The sequence below is a fragment of the Salarias fasciatus genome, chromosome 23, assembly GCF_902148845.1.
Source record: "Salarias fasciatus chromosome 23, fSalaFa1.1, whole genome shotgun sequence".
Taxonomy (NCBI): Eukaryota; Metazoa; Chordata; class Actinopteri; order Blenniiformes; family Blenniidae; genus Salarias; species Salarias fasciatus.
In genome coordinates, this window is record NC_043766.1 from 10,306,632 (window position 1) to 10,327,043 (window position 20,412).

At 41.1% G+C, this 20,412-nt stretch overlaps 1 protein-coding gene across 1 annotated transcript in view; it reads left to right on the forward strand.

Moving 5' to 3' along the window:
- The window catches only part of xxylt1 (xyloside xylosyltransferase 1), a 62,952-nt gene that overhangs the window by 24,763 nt on the left and 17,777 nt on the right, over positions 1-20,412 (forward strand). The window contains exon 2 of the mRNA XM_030083465.1: positions 17,098-17,245. Within this exon, the coding sequence (XP_029939325.1) occupies positions 17,098-17,245 (148 nt within the window). The remainder of the gene's footprint in view (positions 1-17,097; positions 17,246-20,412) is intronic.

The window sequence follows — 20,412 nt, forward strand, 5'->3', positions numbered from 1 at the left end:
TGTATATCATGCTAATAAAGCTCTATGAATTAATGAAGAGAGAGAGAGAGAGAGAGAGAGAGAGAAGAGAGAGAGAGAGAGAGCAGATAATTCTATCATTGTTTAGAAATGTAGAGGAAAGTTGTGTTTGTATCAATTTAACAACATATTGAATGTCCTTTGAGAAGCCTATCTGGATTTGTGTATGTATGTATTGGAACGTGATGCAATCCGTGAAGCACCAGAGGCCTCGAGTAGTTCCACACGGCTTTTTATTGAACAACAAAAAACAATGAACGAAAAAAACACAGGGCTACTGTCGCAGCCCTAACCCACTCTAACCCTACTACCAACTCTCACCGACTGTCAGTGAACACAACACACAACAGGCTGACTGCCAAAGCACCCATCTTATGCTACACTGCCTCCCCAGGAATAAAGGCGCAACTGCACATAATATAATAGATAATTATCTTGTCTTATGAATTTTCTGTCCATTCTGAGAAGGCATGCTGTTAATAAATAAAATTCCAGGGCAAGCTTGAGTCAGCCTTGAGTATTATTTGAGTATCTTCAAAGCTAGACCAATCGTCCTACCCCATCTTCTATGCCACTTGATCCTGTGCAGCAGGGTATTGGTGCTGGGTCAATTTCCAGCTTTCTATGAGCAAGGGCAGGGTACACTCTGGACAGTCCTCTAGTCCAAATCATTAAAACTCTTATAATATTGTGTTAATGTTAAACATTCTAAATGTCTCAAATTTTCTGAAAATGCTGTCTGTTCCTGCGCTGTGAGAGTATGAGTGTGAGTAGCTGTCTGTTTGTTTGCCTCGTCCTGGAGTTGTTCATGATGTACCGCATCCTGTGACCCTGAGCTGAATACATCCATCCATCCCTTCTTCCATTGATCCAAATGGATTATGGGTAGGTACAATGTACAAGGTTACACCCTGGACAGGTCACCAGTCCATCACAGAACCAATCAGAGAGAAAGGCAACCACACAGTCACATTGACACTTCAGGGCAATTCACGGCAGTTGATCTCACATAGCCAGAGGAGCCTCCACAGCGAAGTTCAAAGCCGTCTATTTTTGGAGGTGGATGAGGTCCTTCATGTCTGCCGGCAATGCTGAAGCTCCATGGTGGCAAATGCTTTCCTCTATTCTATGGTTGAACGTGGGATGCACAGTGAGTGCTGCGATGGGGTGTTTCTGTGTGTGTGTGATTGTGTGGTGTGTGTGTGTGTGGTGTGTGTGTGTGTGTGGTGTGTGTGTGTGTGTGTGTGTGTCAGGTTCTCCGGCTTCCTCCCACAGTCCAAAAACATGCGTGTCAGGTTAACTGGTCAGCCTAAATTGGCTTTAGATGTGAACGTGAATGGTTATATTTTGCAGCCCTGTGACAGACTGGTAAACTGTCCGGCTAGGGTGTACCCCGTAGTTGGGATTGGCCTGGTGTTGATGGGCGCTGTACAGGTGATCATCATTCCCATCATTTCCATCATTCTGAACTATTTCACCCACTCTATCATGTTCTGGTCAACAGCAGGAGCAGCTTCATTCCACCTCAGTGCACGATGGAGCACCCACAGGAGATCCTTCCCATGGCAATCAAAATTCATGACTCATCTCTGATTTGATTTCGTTGGTCTGATCTGTGTAAATATATTCATTTTCCTTCAAGCTTCAGCATGTAAGTATATACTTGTGTTTATTATGTTCTATAATGTACATAATTTTGACATCCTAACCATTTTTTAACATCTTATTCACCACAGCTGCTCCAGGATGCGTCTCAGGTCTTCATGATGTGGAACGTCAGCATCGTGTTGTTCTTAGAGACGTGCTGTATTTGGCACAAGAACGATGCATTACGTCGTCCGCAGGCTGGGGATCCTGTGGAGGCTCAAGCTCATGTGAAGACATGCTGAAAAACTCCACAGACGTTGGGTGTGCAAGGCCCTTTCGGCCACACTGTTAGGGCCTGCAGCCTTCATGGAGGAGAGTCTCTTCAACTATGATTGTCAGGGTGAGGGTTGTCTGGTGGGAGGGGTCAGGCAGCTCCAGATGAGGAAGTGATACTTTCACAGTTTGGTGTGAGCGTTGGGAGGTTATGCTGCAGCGACAGCATGACTGTCAATATCAACTGGTAAGAATGCATACAATCACAAGAGGACCCTGGACTAACATTCAAACAAGAAACAAGTTCCAAGAAACAGAAATAAGTTTCCCCAGTGTTGGCTCAAACAACCTTTAGATTGAGCTTGCAGACATGAGCCTGAGAGACAAGAGTATACCCGGTGTATAAGAACAAATTTCAAATCAACACTTAATATGGAGTTAAGTTGCAGCAGATGTACTGCATGGTGTGAGTCAGAGTTGGAAGGGATCTGCAAGATGTGATGAAACGCAAAATAGACACCTGTACCACACACACACACACACACACACACACACACACACACACAAAAAAAAGAGAGGGACCGACCTGATCAAGTGTGAGGACAGAGTTTTAAGCAGGAGGTGTCAGAAAAGTTACCACAGGGATAACTGGCGTGTGGCAGCCAAGCGTTCATAGCGAAGTTGCTTTTTGATCCTTGGATGTCTCCTCTTCCTATCATTGTGAAGCAGAATTCACCAAGCGTTGGATTGTTCACCCACTAATAGGGAACGTGAGCTGGGTTTAGACCATCGTGAGACAGGTTAGTTTTACCCTACTGATGATGTGTTGCAATAGTAATTCCACAGTTGCAACGTTAGTCCACAGTCCATGAGGACACAGAGAATTTCAAAAAGAAAGTAATTTATTTACAAAATGTTTTCAACAAATTAACTTTGTTTTTAAAAGAGGTCAAAAGAACAACATGAAACTAATGTCAAGTTAATGCAAAACATCTTCACAAAATCAAACTGATCAGCAAACAGGAACTAAAATACTGACTGATCAGATCAGTCTTCTACACATGAGTGACACAAACTAACAAATTCAATTCAATTCAGCTTTATTGATAAAGTGCCAATTACAAAATTATTTCTAGACACTTGAGCTCCACATGAGCAAGCATAAGTGACTGTGGAAAGGAAAAACTCCCTTTTAAAAGAAAGACATTTTTGCAGAACCAGGCTCAGAGGTGGTGGCTTTCTGTTATTCTGGTTGGGGTGGGGGATAGAGATGGAAAGAAATAGGACAGACAGGTAAATTTCTTGTATCAGCATACATTTCATACATTAACATTATAAACAGGGAGTACATAGACTACAAGAGAAACAATGTTTGACACAGTTGTGAAACATTACATGAAAGATACGAGAGAAGTGAAGCAGAACTGGGAGCCGGTTCCACATGGTAGAAGCCCCTGGTTAAGTACACTGCTTACACCCACTGGGTCCAGGCAGTCTTATTCAATCAATGGATCAGCTGTTTTGATTGATGCCCAGTTAGAAACTGTGGCACTCTTGAGTCCAGGTTAGTCCAAGTCTTATTAGATCAATAGATCAGCCGCGATGGATGTTCCTGTTTGCAATCCTCAATAACAGTGCTAGTCCACCGAATAGACAACCTCTTCTTCCAGGGTTTTTGCTGTTCTGACTTTTTAGTCTCCAATAGTGAACTGTCAAACTCCGAGAGAGAAAGAGAGAGACACAGGGAGAGAGCGAGCTAGCTAGCTAGTTAGCTAGCGCTCAGCCTACAGCAACAAGAAAAACAGTCCAGGAAAGCCAGAACCAGCCGGAATTATAAGCTTCTATAGAGAAAGGTCTTAAGCCTAACCTTACAGCAGAGACTGCGTCAACCTCTCTAACAGAAGCTGGAGAGCTGGTTCCACATGACAGGAGCCTGATAGCTGAAGCTCTGCCTCCTCTTCTACTTTTAGAGAACCTAGGAACCTCCAGCAGACCAGCACTCTGAGAACGAAGCGTTCTCCTGGGACAATATGGGACCAATCTCTCTTTACGATATGATGGGGTCTGGTTGTTCAGAGCTTTATAGGTTAAGAGAAGGATTTAAAATTTTATTGCAGATTTAAAAAGAAACCAGTGAAGAGAAGCTAATACTGATCTCTCCTGCTGGTTCTTGTCAGAACTCTTGCTGCTGCACTTTATTTTGAAAACAAAGAAACATTCTATAAAAAGAATCACCCTAAAATATTAAATTTTAATGGAAAATTAACATAAATAAAAATGTTAAATTCTCAGTCATGACTGACATGACTCTTCAGTCCTCACTCCTTCAGCAGACTGGGGGCTTGGCTGAGCCTCTGATGTCTGCTTACAGACATCATAATTGGTGAGAATATTTTATGAAGGAAGCAGAGGTCCCTCTTAAGTGCGCTTTGGCCGCAGCATTTGCCAGGACAAGCATGATGTCTTTAATCACAGTGTCTCTGAAAAATAAAGACATGGATTAGATTGACAGGTGACTGAGTCCACACAATTTCAAAATACTCGGCTAGAACATCTTTTTATCTATGAAGATGTTCAGTGCATACATTAGCTTTGAAAAGAGAAACAGAAAACTTGGTCAGTCTATGGCTTCATGCGACAAGTGAGTGCAGGCAATGAATTTAACAGAATACCTGCCGAACTGGAAATGGAGGCCAGACTCCAGGCAGCCTCCTTCTCTGCTGTTGATGGCTCCTGGAGCACAATGTGGGCCAAGCGTAGAGCCGCTGCAGCCACGTCAAGTGACAAGCAATGGTCACATTGTGCGTCCAGGAGCAACAACTCGGATAAGTACTTTGCCATTATCAGCTCCTGTGGCAGAAAAAGAAAAATCAAGCTGCGATGGTAACTTTGTCAGTCGCACCTTTAAAAAAAAACAAAACAACTAGATTTATACCCTTGGACTGCAACGAGCTACTGTGCCAAGGACACACAGAAACTCGGGAGGAGAGCAGAGAGAGAGTCTGAATTTCAGGCCGAGGAGGATATTTTGCTCCATTCTCAGCAGCTGTTTTTTGGTGTAGGCATTATTCAATAGAGCGCAGAGTGAAGACACCTAGGGGGAAAAAAATCCATCAAAAATGATACCATTTTTAAAACAAGCGACCAAAAATCTCAAAATGGAATAATCCTGCTAAGCTTAGAGCTTTCTTGCAAGTGCTTGTGCTTCAGGTTTTGCATCATGAAATGGGCAGTTTAGATTGTGTACCGTTGGGATATGGCTCTCCTCTTTCTTGGCGGCCACAAAGAGGCAGACCACGGCAAGGAGCTGGAGATTGTTTCTAGTCACTTTGATAAGTGACAAAGAGCGTTTTCAGAATATCTATTGTGAGATAGAGTGTCTCCTCTTCAAAGTCCAATGCATACTGGGAAGAAAAAAAAATTCAAGGCATGATAACCTTACACACCAATGAGTTAAGTGTACTGAGAATAGTTACCACTGAGATCAGTGTGTTTCTTCATCTGGCTTAGATCCAGACCAGCATCCCCTTTGTCAACTTATTTGGTGCGCACCAGGTTTCAGATTGCAGCATTCACGTTACCAAGTATGCTACATACACCTGTATTTTCCAATTTAATCCAACACTGCCAAACAAACACCTTTTGAGATACAAAATGCAGTGAACAGGTTCAGTTTGTAACTCTTGTGGAATTTTTGGAGAATCAGAGCCAAAGATGACGAGTCAAGGTGTTGATGCTGCACAAGAAGGATTGAGGATTGATGCACACAAAAATCAGCTGACTGACAGCAAGGCTGATGCTCCGAGGAGAACCCAACCTCACTCTGCCATAACTTCTTGCCAACACCAAGTCTTATAGCCACGAGAATAGCAGGCATTGTTTCTCAGGGGGAAATGTTGACCAAGTGACTTCAGACAAAGCAGAGTGTCTTTCACACTGTGTTCCTGAGAACTTGAAGACAAAGCATTATTCCATATCAGTAACACTCAGTTTCTATGTCACTTTATTCAAGTAAAACTTAAAGGGTTCGGAAGCCAACCACAAGCAGCAGCATGAGGAGGACAGATTATCAGTTTTTTCCCACATATGGGCAACTGAACATTACGCATTAAACTTGAGTACCTGGAGAAAATCTATTCACTCCAAACTCAAAGTACAACCAACTAAAGTACCATGTGCACTGCAGAGTGGTCACAGAACCATGTAAGCATCATAACAGCAACTTTTACAAAGTCTGAGCAAAAAGAAATAAATCTAATCACTCACATGAATTTCAATGATCCAGTCAACCAGGGCGGCTCGTTTGTCTTCAGTGAAGAACACGGGGAGGCCAGTGTCTGAGAAACGCTCCTCCACTTGACTTCTCTACAAGGTGAAATCCATAAGCAGCAGACACATTCTCAATTGAAAAGCAAAACAATATTGAATATTTGTACCAAATCTTTTGCAGCATAATGTGGAGATGCGGTAGAGTGGCTTATTGACTACCACACATGATGTCTCACCATCATGACCAGTAACACGTCCCAGGCGTATATCCGGTCCGATATGCCCAATTTCTCCATTGCCTTTGCAGTATTACGGTGCAGCGCACTTGCAACACATGCATGTTGGAGACCATGCCCGTTTTCTGTCGGAGAAAAACAATCAAACACCAAAAAACTAAGGTCAGCATTCTTCACCCGCTGGTAGTTCATTTTGGATTCAGATGTCTATACCTAAGAAGTTGCACAATACTTTCTGAAGAGTGATAAATGCAGATAATCCTAATACTGAAAAGTTTGAAAAATAAACATTTTCATTACCCGCAGTGGATGTCCCACTAGCTTTACATAAAGCCACGGCGACGTTGTCACTGCTCTGTGCAGACAGCCCTCCCTGCAAGACAGCAAATGGCTCATCAATGCAAAACACCAAAGAACAAGCAAAAAAATACAAGGCCCTAGAAGATTATAGTTTTCATAACATGGGGAAGCATTAGAAACTAGAAAAGAAAAATAAGAAATGAGTGAAGACAACTTTATAATTTGTTTTAAATGGCCTCTAGGACTTGAACATTCTTATTAAACCAAAAGATATGCATTAGTGTAAAAGACAGACTTTCAGAAAAGAAATTCAAATAAGAAGCCATTTACAACAAGGACAGTTATGTCTTTTATTGCACATGGATCCTTAACATCCATTCACAATATCATATGAAAAATACTAAGAAGTCTAGTATTCAAAAACACATTTAAAAACTGTTGAGACATTTCAGTGGGGGGTAAAGTGTAAGGGTGGAGTGATCCAGTAAACATTGTGCACAATGCCACACATGGAGAAAGACAAATTAATTATCTTCAAGAAGAAAAAGAGGTATGGGTTGCAAGGGAAACAGTGCATTTGCTTGAAGTAATGAGGACTGGTTGGGTGCAGCAGCTGATCTCACCTCCATGTCTACATCCAGCAGAGGCTTGGAGCAGGAACCCTTTCTGGCCAATGTGTACTGCTGGATCCAAAGTTTCCGTACAACAGCAAGTTACACACGAGGTGTGTGGAGACCCGGAGCAGCCAGCTATTTAACACAGCTGCTGATTGAGATGGAGATCAGGTGCGTGCAGGTAGACTGAGTACAACTTCCGGTTCACACTCTCATCAAGACTTATACAACAATAACAAAAAAGAACAGACAAAATAAAAAACTAACCAATGAAAAAAATTAAATCAACCGGAGAGAAAGTATTTTTCAACCTAATATTTTTTTATTTTAAAATTGATATTGTAGCGACCGCGCGGGTCGCTAGGGGCCGCTGCTAGAGGCAGCATGTTCCAGGGAGCCGCGGGGCATGCTGGGAGCTCCCCGTTCTGGACCTTTGGGACCATTTGTGGTCGTTCTGTGTGTTCCTGGGGTTTCCTTTATTTATGGTTATGTTTTGCCTTTATGTTACTGTGCTGTGTGTTCATTTGTGTTGCTTTTATGTTTGCTTCCTGTTGGACCATGGGCCAGGGGGGTTGCTTGGGGAGTGAGCCGGCCTACGTGCCGGCTTTATGGGTGTCTGGGTGTTGACGTGAAATGTTCCCTGTGCTTGGTTTTTACATATGGCTGTCAAACGATTAAAATTTTAGAACAGATTAATCACAGCTTACAAATTAATCAACTATTGTTAATCACTAATAACTGAAATGTCAAGCTATGTCTGAAATATACCCTTTTTGCCTTTATAGCTTAAACAAAGAAACGACAGGACATAATTATATATATGTAATACGTGATGTGTTTTATATTTAAGGCTCCAAATAAAATAAATATTCAAAAAACATGCACACCATAACATATTGTCTGTGTGTTTGCAGTGCTCCCTCTGCAGTCCCTCTAAAGTTGGCTTTTGGTAGGAGTTACATTTTTAGGTCTGTAACAAATGTAGTACCACAACAAAAGTAAAACTAAGAGATACCACACTTTATTCTTGCACAATTAAACAGAGCATTCTTAGCCAGTGTTTCTTTTTGTGTGGAAAACAGAAAACTGCTTCAACATTTTTTTAATCAAACAAGTAGAATCCATGGGGCCAGCCGGCTCATCTCCCTCCATATTGCTTTCTTCTTCTGTTTTGATAATTAATTGACCAGGCCTCCTCTGCCTTCTGTCTGCTGCCCGTCCATGCTTCACATGTCTGTGTGGGTGTGCGTTGTGCGTTGGTCCGTGTGACGTAAAAAACGTCATGAATTCCTGTCCGCTAGGTTCCGCGCAGCCGTCAAAACATGACGGCAAAAGTGAAAGTAGACGGAGCTCCAGCCTGATGGCTCCACTTAAAGACACGAAAGAATGAAAAACTCGTGGAAAGACAGAGCACACTCAGACAGAGCACACTCTGTCTGGAGGCAGGGCCGGCCCGGGCTTCAGAGGCGCCCTAGGCGAGCCCGAGACGAGCGCCCCTTGGGAGCGTGTTTTTTCGAGCGGTCCCGACTTTGTTGAGCGGGGGTGCGCTGAGGAGCGATGCCGAGGATGAGGAGCGCAGTGCGTCGGACCGTTGCACAGCGGGGCACACGGAACACAGAGCGTCGTGGCGCCCCTTGTACGACCGCGGCGCCCCCCTCGGGACGTGGCGCCCTAGGCGGCCACCTACTTCGCCTATGCCTAGAGCCGGCCCTGTCTGGAGGGAAGAGAAGGTCTGCAGACAGAAGTGAAAGTAAACTAATCGCTCCGGCACTGCCCCCGCGATTCAGAAACAGAAAAAAAGCTAAATAAACTTTAATACTTAATGATAATGTACTGACAGTGTATGTGCTTAATTTTTTCTAAATAATCCGGAATAAAGAAAACAGATAAACAGTCTGTAGTGCCGAAAAGCTTCTCGATCAGCCGAGGCTGAGGTGAGGCTTCTTCTTCTTCTTCTGTTGCTGGCAGCTTGCAGGCAGCTTGCATTCCACGCGGGTGCATTACCGCCACCCGCTGGTAGAGGTGAGGCGTGTCATGATGCGCATGCGTTAAACTGCGTTAAAAATTTTAACGAGATTGATTACATAAATTAATTAACGCAATTAACGCGTTATTTCTGACAGCCCTATTGTTATAACAATAAAGCTGGGGTGAGCAACAGAGCAATCTCCGCCTCATCTTCTTGCCTGAAGTCGCCGCTCAACGCCACAATATAAAATCATATTATACAATGAATTTACTCAAGAGCAGGCTTAATAGTAGTAGCTTTTGGGCAAGACGTTAGAGATGTCTTGTATATATAATGAAGAGCTAACAAACTACCACCAACAATAAACATTTAAAAAAGCTCATTTGATTGTTGTCAAAATTCAGTGATTGCACTGCAAATGAGACCATGACAAGATCATGATGATTGGCAGTGTTTTGAAGTACCCCATGGAGTAGAGATGGTATGTTTATTTTCTAGAACATAAAACAACTAAATATGTTCAAAACAATGTTCACTTAATTTCTACTTAACCACTAACCTCTTAGCCTCAACTAGCAACAAGATAACTAAACTAAGGAAATAAAATATGTTACATCTGCATCAGTTGTGACATTCTTGACTGTTGTTGATCACATACAAATACACAGAGAGGTAAATATAGAAAAGCTACAAATCAAACCCCCCCACCCCCCACCACCACCCCCGCCACCGCCCAACACACCCCCACTGTGCTGCATTCACCATCAAGCTTTATTTTTTGGTAATTACACAATAATGCAGAGGCACTTGTTGTCCCTGTGCATGCCTACAGGGGAGGTGGGGAGCATTAACATGCACGTTTAGCTGTGAAGCATTGATTGAAGCGTGGTCAGCAGCGAGTTTCAGAGTATGAGTTCACAATTAATATCAAAATAGCCCAAATAGTCCAGCAGCACTCTCTTGTGGCCATGACAGCAATGAAGGCAAATCCCACAGACACTATGCACTCATTCTGGTGACTCTGCATTTACAGCTCAGTTCAGTTTGACAAACATAATGAAGAAGTGTGTGTACTACTATATATATATATATATATATATATATATATATATATATATATATATATATATATATATATATATATATATATATATATATACAGTATACAGTAGGTTTTTTTTATGCACCCGATATTAAACTGAAGAAGAAAGAGGAGGAAGACAAAGTTGCCGTGATGGACGTGAAGGCGTCATGACCCGCAACACGGTTGACCCCTGAGTGGGCGTGGTCACGCTGACTCCCAGGCAGGCAGCTCCCAGCTGCTAAATGCTGCTAGCTTGTGGCTGCAGCCGCTTATGTTTCAGGATGTTTTTCTCCTCCAAATACAACACGACACAGGCGCCATGCTGGTTTTAGACCGATAGAGGTATGCACACCTACACTGGGGTTTCAACCAACCAAAACTGTGATCGAGTCCGTGCGCGAGCTCCTCTAATGTCCGAGAGCGGCTCAACGTCTCAAATCTGGGCGCAAAGTCGGTGCGTGCTAACTTTAGCTGCTTCGACGGCATGACAACACATCAGTGACTTACAGTTCATCTCATTTTATTAATTTAGTGCTTGAGAACGGCTTGTTAGTGTAAGTGCTTGCACACTCTACTGCATTAAAATGCGGAGCAGTCTGAGAAGTTGTCATATCGTGGATAAACATAAATCCATGAGATGACACGTGGATGCACTTCTTCTGGTTTTAACCGCTGTGCACTTACAGTGATGTTTGCTGAAGTTGTAGCTTTGACTCGAACTGTACCAAAACATTTTAAATGACAATCAAGGGAGAGATCCAATTTATAAGTCATATAGATAATAGAAATATAGATGATGGATAATAGAAAAGCCCATAGTGCAGAGTTGTCACACACGTAGTTCAGGGGCCACATACAAACCCACTTTCATCTTGAGTGGGCCGAACCGGAATAATTCCTCCATAAACAACCTCTTCTTTGTTGTGATGCATTCTATATGTGATGAAAATGTCCATAATTACATGTAGAAAAGGGTCCCGAGTTCTGCTTCAGTTCTTATGTTGATAAAGCAACTACGATTTACTTTGTGTATTATCAGTTTTGAGTTTGCCAGTGTTAAAAACTCTATGGAAAAGATTTATCTGTCGCAGTTTTTTTATTATTATGTATGTACATTTAAACGTGGGGAAATCACTTTGCCAAATAATAATAATTAAATAAAAACATAGAACACAGACGCTGTATTAAAGCAAACAACGAATTTCCTACTAAAAAAAAAAAAAAAAAAAACGGGCCGCTATTGGGTGCAGGTGTCTTTCTGCACTTTTGGACCACAATCCAACAAACATGAAACAGTTTGGATGGAAACAAGTTGTGTTGGCTGGCTACAGTGCATCGTCCATCTTTGTGCATTCATTGCTCCCTTGTCCAGTGAGCAGCAGATTCGGTCCCAAAGTCCATAAAAGAAATTCCGGAAACTGTCGGCTTGCAGATTTGCCATCTGTTGACACTTGGTAATTCAGCCACTTTTTTGCCACTCCTCTCAAACCCAGCTTAGAAAACAAAGTCAGACCTGCTCCATTCTCCTCTACTGTCTGTGACACACCGGACAGGTGCTTGCATTCACAGCCTCACCATCACCTGAACCAGTTAACCTGAAGTAAACAGCATTCAGCACCGACACTTCTGCAGAAACATAACTCAATAACATAGCATTTATTTTCCAAAATAAATGAAATAAAATACATGTATACACACAACATCCACACGTTCACAGTACACAGTAGGCCATTAAAAAGTCTGTAATGTCACTTTTAAAATCATTAATGGTGATAAGTACATGTGGTCCGGATGAAGTCAGCTGAAATCTGAGCCTCACCACCTTTAATCTTGTTTTATTGTCTTACAGGAACATTAAAGCAGTGCATGGGCAAAGACCATTGAAAAAGAAGAGCACACGATGGTGAATGTTTTCCTCTTTGCACGCCCGTTCCAATGATACTTGCAAGAAGATGGCCTTCCTAAGGCTGGTAGTCAGAATCATGGGGAGGATCAGTACATTCAGGTCCTATCAGTTTGTGGTCCTCTTGGCTGCCGCACTCGCTGTGGTTGCCTTTTATTACTTTGGCTCTGAGAAGCACAACTTCTCCACCACCACAAAGAGGATCAAACAGACTCAGGTGAGCCACAATACCAACAGAAACGACGCAGATCTTACGGTGGACACCAGGCTCTCACACCCAGCTGGGTCAGAGGAGCAAGGAGGGGAAGATCCAGATCTCGAAATAGAGAGCAAGAACTTTAAATTTAGAAAGAGGAACAGAGAAGGTGATGACCAGCACTACCATGCACTCATGATGTTTACCAAGGTGGACAAGAGCCGCAGCCTACAGGACAAGTTCAGAGTGGCGATGCTGTCAATGGTGAAACATGGACGCTTCCGTGAAGGGGAAGTGTTGGTGCTTCATTTTGTCAGTGACCAGGCCAGCCAGGAGCTAGGCAAGGCGATGCTGCAAGAATTCCTCCAAGATGCAACATTTAATACGAGGTAGGAACTCTCCAAAATGTTTTTGTACATTAGCTTAACATTATCAAGGTGCAGCTCAGATGGTCTACAATTGTCTGACAGTGTTCCAGTTCCAAACATAGCAGGGTGCCCTGCTGGCTGTAGGTGCTGTTTAAAGTAGAAACTCATGGGGGCAGTGTTGGTCTACAAATCTGTGCTGTAACTAACTGGGATATCCCTGCCTCATGCTGTGAACTTCCTGCCAGAAAAGAGGATTATGTCCCTCTCTCTTGCTCTTTCTGTTGCATGCAATGTCCTACCTACCCTGTTTGTCCTCTTTTGTATGCCTCACACAACACAAGGACAGAAACTTGTTTGCAATTCATTTGTATCCTCCTCCAAACCTTTCTCAGCTAGAAACAGTTTTTTCTCAGGAATGTCCAATCATGTGAAATATCTGGAGTGGATGTTTTCAGATTCTATTATTCTAGAGTGATTCTGCTGTTTTGTGTTGATGTGACGTTTATCTAACGTAGCAGTTTCCAGCTTAAGTGTTGGATGGTATCCTTTTATTTGTTTTCCTGCAATCAGACAGCACAGCTGAAGTGTACATCGTCTGAGGTTCCAAGCAAACACACAGTGCAGATCTTACATAGTTTTGGAAATGCTTTACTGGAATCTTATTCTTTGTGCTTTGAGATGTCTCACTTGAAGTAAATAAGAGGCTGCCATGCAGAAACTGTCAGTTTGATTCTTTCTTAAAACAATAATTGACTTAAGACTAATAACTGATTGCCAAGTTTAACTATGCCACACATTTGGAAGAAAGAAACTTCGATAACATTTAAAGTTTTTATTGAGAGATGTCCAAGAAGTTGAGCGAGCCTCCCCTCCAAAAAAGAAAAATCAAGAAAATATTATGTCACATGACATATGACAGGGTTTTTTTTAAAAAACATCTTTTTATTCCAAAATCAAAATTATATACAGCTTTTTGTATACATGACTTGTGTATACATTTTCAAACATTCCAAGTACAGTAGTGCTATAATTTGGAATAAAATGGTTAAAACTACAACAAGCATACAAAAAAAAAAGGTAAAAAAATGGAATATAGCTCAGTATTTTAAACAGAAATCACATTGTAGCATCAGCCACTCTCACAAGTACTGGAGGCATTAAAATGGGATACCAGAAGTTGTGAAATACACCCTACATTTTTGTGTAAATTAAAAATTTAGCGAGAAAAAAAGATCCTCCAACTTTCATCATGTTGATTTGAAATAATTATTGACAGGAGTCCACAACGCCCTGAAAACTCCAATTTTTAAATGAAGTTTTGCTCTTATTTTTTCTATTAGATAGATTTTCTTTAACCTTTCTCTCCACTGGGGGACGTGGGAGGTAGTCGATTAAGCCATGAAACAGTGATCAGTTTCTTTGCCACTAATAGCAAGATTTGTCATAAACGTTCTTGTTTTTTGTCTGACCAGTTTATATCAAGAGACCCAATTATATAATGTGGTGGATCAAGTGGTGAATTCAACCCCACAAGTTAGTGTTTTTCTCCTCATACGTTGATACCATGGAAGGTGTTTTGAAGTATGTATATTCTTTCCAGTTCGAGCTATGTGTTACTTTCTGTCCTGCTTTGCACACCTCCCACCACTCCTCATCATCAATTATAGTATTCATTTCTAATTCCCACATCTCTTTAATATGGAGAGAGTCTTCAGACCAGTGGGTTTGTAAATGTTTGTATAGTTTAGAGACAACTTTTCTTGTGTCCTTTGCTTTCATGTTCTCAATTAGAAAGTCTTGTATCAGTGTTGGAGGTCTCCTAAGGGCCTCCCAGAATGACATGTTTTGAGAAGTTCTACCTAAATCCCAACAAGAGCAAAGCTGGAAAAATAAATAGTCCCAGAGCATTGTCAAGTATGTAAATGTTGTGAAATCTAACAATCTGACTACCACTGAATTTCCATACGTCTATTCATTGATCCATCCTTTAATCCATCCATCCATCTATCCATTAATCTGTCCATCCATACGTCCGTCCAGCCGCCCGTCCATCAATCCACTAAGCCATCTGTCAGTTCGTCTGTCCATCTGTCCATCTATCCCTAAACATTGGGTCAGGAGGACAGACACTTGTTTGCCTGTAATGACTTTAGATAGAGGTTAGGCGCACAGGTTGTGGCATAGCAACCCATAAACACACACATAAATCTTTATTTAGACCTTGTTTGCTTCACAGTCTCACAGATTTCCCTGAAATTCAGCCAAAAGTTATAAAACAATGTATTGAATACTTATGTGGTTCAGCATTAACTGTTATACATCTGAGCAGTCCTCTGTGCTGAAAAAAACACTTTCCTAAGGTTATTGTGGTGGCTTCATTACCAGCTAGTCCCAACGCTAGTGCTACAATCACTGCAGTCATTGATCAGACATTGTGTTTGCATTTCTTTGCAGTGTTCATACTTTAGTTCTGTCTTATCTAAAGATCTCAGCCTGCTTGTTTGCTGTGCTACTGAGTGTGCCACATTCACAGCTCCACAAATAAACCACGCAAACTGAGTTGAATGAGGTCTATATTGTTTAAAATAGGCCTGCTCGGGTTAAACACACACCATTAGAAACTGTGTCACCACCATCATGTCATCTGTCCCCCAAACTGAATTTCCCCGTGAAATGGTGCAACTTAAGACCTCATTAAACATGTAATCTAGTCGCAATCTCACAACATTCTTTAATTAATTTGTGGTGATTTTTTTTAAATCAACAACCTCTAATCGTACACATTCAAAACTCAGGAAATCTCGTGCTGCAGTTTCAATAATGTTCAAATAAACTTATTGTTCATAAAATAGGTCCCCAAAATGCACATTAACAAGCAAACTGTGCTCTTGTTTTTGTCTCAGACTGACACACTAAAAATACATTTTCTTGTAAGTCATGCAAAATGCATTTTCCCCGTTCATTAGCCACCCCACTTCCTCTTTTCTTTCAACAGTTTGTAAAAACACATCTGTATTTATCTTTGCTGCAATGCCTCTGCAATATTTACAGTTTGACAGAAGCGCTAATGCAAATCTATTGTGACAAGCTGAAACTAAATATAGGCTCTCAGATGAAGTGCTTTTTAGAATCAAAGTTGAATGCACAGTCTGCAGTTTTGTGCATGCAAGCTGTGCACTCACTGTTTTAGTCAGTGTCACAGTGTCATTCCGTTTTAGTGCTTTTAAACATCTTATTTTGACATCATGAATCATAAAACAGTGTTCTGGCGCCACTGACAGCTGCTGATTCTACTAGTACGCACACACACACACACACACACACACACACCCAGAGTCTTGCCACTGTTACAGACGGGGCAGGTGGACTCCCCAGAGACCCTGTGTATGCAGAAGTTGACATCCTTACCTGCTAACTTTGTTGCGCATTCTTAGTAATTATTTAATATTGGCCGGCGTCGGTTAAAAAAAAAAAAAAAAAAGCAGTTCGGCAAGAATTTTGGTATCCTGTCACAACATCAGATTCAGGGACTGATATTTGTAATGCAGTGTCGCTGTGCTTACGACCGCTGATCGACCTAACAGTACATTGTGTTTTGATCTCTTGTGCCAATGCTCATGAATAGTTTGCCTGATTTTTTGGGGCTTGAGTGGGTTTTCCGTACAATGTTGACATCTTCTCACAATCTAAATCCAAGCAAATCAACTTAAGCAACAGTTGTTACTGGCATGTTGGACTGATTGCATGTCTTTCTGTGTTAAACATACAATGGACTTGTGATTTGTCCACACTGAACCCTGTTGTTTTCCCAGCTATGTAGGGCTCATACAAAATGCCAAAACAATGATTAATTCATTATTGGAAGGGCACTTGGATGAAAGTTGTTATGTGTTTTTGAGTCTTGTGCTATATTCTTCACTATGCTGTACATTTGAATAAACTGGTATCTCAATAAATACAAGGATTTGATGTGCTCTTAGTTAAACAGCAGTTAATATAATTTCAGACTATTTAATTTAGAGCCCCAGGCTATAATCATTTTTTATGAGGTATTTGGAAATATGCCATCATATCACATGGCCAAAAGCCTATAATAAAATAAATGGCTCAACACTTACCTTAATCCGTTGGCATCTACCTGAATAATCACCTGCCACGTGCGTTTTAAAAAAGGTTGAAAAAAGTGTCACGTTTCACCTTCAATTTGAATGCCATTGCAAAAAAACCAAAACATCATTCAGTATGTCAATCTAACTGCCAGTGTTTTGTCCCACCTGTAGGTGTTGTTTCACGACGTGGTTGCTCTCACACAGAAGCTCTTCCCGATCGTGGAGGCCATGCAGAAGCACTTCAGCGCAGGCTCCGGGGCCTACTACAGCGACTCCATCTTCTTCCTGTCCGTCGCGATGCATCGAATTATGCCGCAGAGTAAGAACTTGCAATACCTGCCCTCTTCTCATGACGGACTCCGAAATCAAAATGATTTAAATAAGTACTAATCTGTCCTTTATAAGATCTCACTTCTTAACTGCTCACTTTTCCTGTGGCAGGGACAAAGTTTAGTTTGTGTTTTAAGAGTAAAGGGAATACACATGTTGTAGCCTAAGACAGAGTAAAGTGTTGTAATTCCTGAGGGTCTGGCAGACTGCTTTAAGGTTAGTCTGACTTGGCTCAGATGGTGTACAGCTGGAAATGCTGATATGTGCAGGTGTCTTACAAACATGTGGCATGTTGTAGATGCTCTTCAGAGCACTTTTGCTCTCTGCCGCCCACATCAGTGGCCCCCCTGTGACGGCAGTGGTGGGATCCGCTCTGGTCTGCTTCTGTGGGCCTATGCCATGGGGCCTCACTTCACAGGTTCATCACAATATTAGACTTTGGGTTTTTAACCAGAGCGAAATAATTAGGAAGGTCTTCGTGTTGTATACTGCAGAGAGTCTGAGCCTTGTGCAGCACCGCTTCGAATGTAGAAGAAGAAGAAAGCATACCTTTTTTTGATTCTACTCTGGGTGTAACCCATTCTATTAATTTACGATACATGCTTACAGCAGTGTGCAGTTAGGATCAATGATCCTCCTCATTGAGCTACAGTGGTGACCGATCAGCAGTGGGATTCAAACCTGCAAACTTCCAATCCCAAATGTGCTTCTCTAGCATCTAGACCACCACTGTAAAATCAGGAAAAAAGGTGTTTAGAGGAGGGAAAAAAAGCAAATAAAATTGTATATGAAATACTTTTTTTAATTAAAAAAAAAAGTAAAGATATTTAAAGGTCATGCTAAAAACAGGAAGGTTCCAAACTTGCATTAATCAGTTTATCTTCAGCAGTCTCATGCCACAAGCATGTTTCATATAAATTATAGTCCTGATAGGTTTTCATTTCCAGACACAGAGTGTTTATATCTAAAGGAATCATAACTTAGGGGTCAAATTTGGTCATATTGATCATCCACATGTGACGCCCATTTGTGTCTGCGTGGTCACACATTTCTATTTAAAGAATCTTTTGATCTATAAAGGGCAGACTGGGGCAGTATTAGAAGAGGTGGGGGGCTTCTGTAAGGGCAGTGCACAAACCTACGCTGCTGGTATTTTTTCCACACCACCACTTACTTTGATTTAACTTTTTCTGAAACGGCTTTGTCAGTAAAGGGAGCCGCACAGCAGACAGGGGAACATTGTTAATGATGAATGACACAATGAGAACTAAAATTACCGTATGTTCATGAGTAAAAATAGCAGCTGTAAGTGGGAGGAAATACAGCTTTTAACATTTTGTATGTTGGGAAAGTAGGATATATGGTGTTTTCAGTGGATTTGATTATGATGTCAGTTTATTGTGAACTCAAGCATGAAGGGAGAATTATTTCATCAACTTTAATATTAGGTTAAAGTCTGCTTTTTATTCTCTCTGTGTTCTATAAGCTGTTGATAAATTGAACCTCTTGGAAGTCCTACTTTTTTGGAGTTTTTATTTTGTTGGTGCCGACCCATAAGATGATAAAATATGTTTCTACCTTTGAGCTAATGGCTCCTCTTTTATGAATTTTCAGCATTTTTTAATTTTTTCATGCTGCATCAAACAGAAATGCATATAAAGCTTTGCAGTGTGCCTCCTCTCCATGCATTGCTGAGGTGCACATTCAGCACAATTGGCTGCAGAATATGTCAATACACCTGGAACCAATCAGTCCTCCACTGCTATTAAAAGTTTTCAAAGGAAATGCAAAAAAAAAAAAAAAAAAAAAAACAACTTCATTTCATGAGGACCTTTAATAATCTTCATAAAGGGGATAGTAATGGTCCCAGCTCTGACCAAATATCACCACAGCAGCAATTCTTTGGGTTGTAACACAATGGTGCAAGAAATAACTCATAATTCACAGTGAATCTGTAGTTAAAATCAAATACGATACTTTTCATGTGAGCAAAGTGCGTTCAGCAATACCTTAAACTAAATGTGTTTAAAGTTTTTCTATTCTTTGAGATATAATGCAATAAGTTCAATTGTGTAACCATGTCTAAAGGACTTGGTACTAAAATTTTAACAAGTTTATTGAGAAGAAGAAGTGTGTTTTTGATACATGGTTAAAAAAACAAGTCCTTCTTTTTATACCATCTGGCCCTGGAGGATGAGAAATGGCACAGTGGAAAAGCTGTTGCAATTAAGTATAAGTCTCCCACGAAACACTATTTTTGCAAGAGGTGTTACATGTTTAGTATCCCCTCTGGAGGTTTCAACATGCTGCGACTTGACTGAGTCCCTCTTACAGCATCACTCTGTTTTGTAACCATCGAGGAAGTGATCCAGTTGATGTGTGAAGTGACGTGAGGCAGGAGCTGAACTGCTGGGTTAAAAAGAAATTTCACTCTAAATCACAGACTGATTCCAGTGGGGGTTTTTTTCTTCTTTTTGTCATTATTTGCTTCTGTATGGTAATAATGGTTCTGAAACAGGTACAGACACTGCTGTCTTTTGACAGAAGAGAAATTTACCACCTTTTTCATATGAAATGCTTATTAAAATTATCTTGCCACTCTCTCCTGAGATGATCGCACAGAGAGAAACCTTCCTCTCAGTAGATTTATTTAATGCAAAGTATGAGGTCTGGTTTTATTGTGACTGATGGCTGATGAGTGAACTCCAGCAGAGCAGAACATAAACTAAGCAGGTGGATAAAGAAGACTAAAATTTTGAAGCACATGTATGGTGCTCAAAACAAACGGCTTTTGATTCTGTGGGTTCCTCCTTCAAGTTGTATGAATAAATTCTTTCTAAAAAAGTTGATTTACTTTGCTGTAAAGAGTTTATATTTGATGTTTTGATGCTTTTGAGCTTCATGAGGTCAGTCTTGAATTTGAAGTGAAAAAAAAGTGCTTTCTTGTGAATTATGGCGAAGGCAAAAAGCCCCGACAAATAGGCGGTAAGTGCTCACATCAAGACAAGTATTAAGGCTTAATGAGGTTGACCCACTTACTCCCTGAAAAATGTGATTTTTTTCCCCTTTTTTTTAGATAACGCTCTGTTGTCTTGTTGATGTGGCTTAGTTTAGGTTTGATCTAATCTAAGCCACCCTAATGACATTATTCCTGCT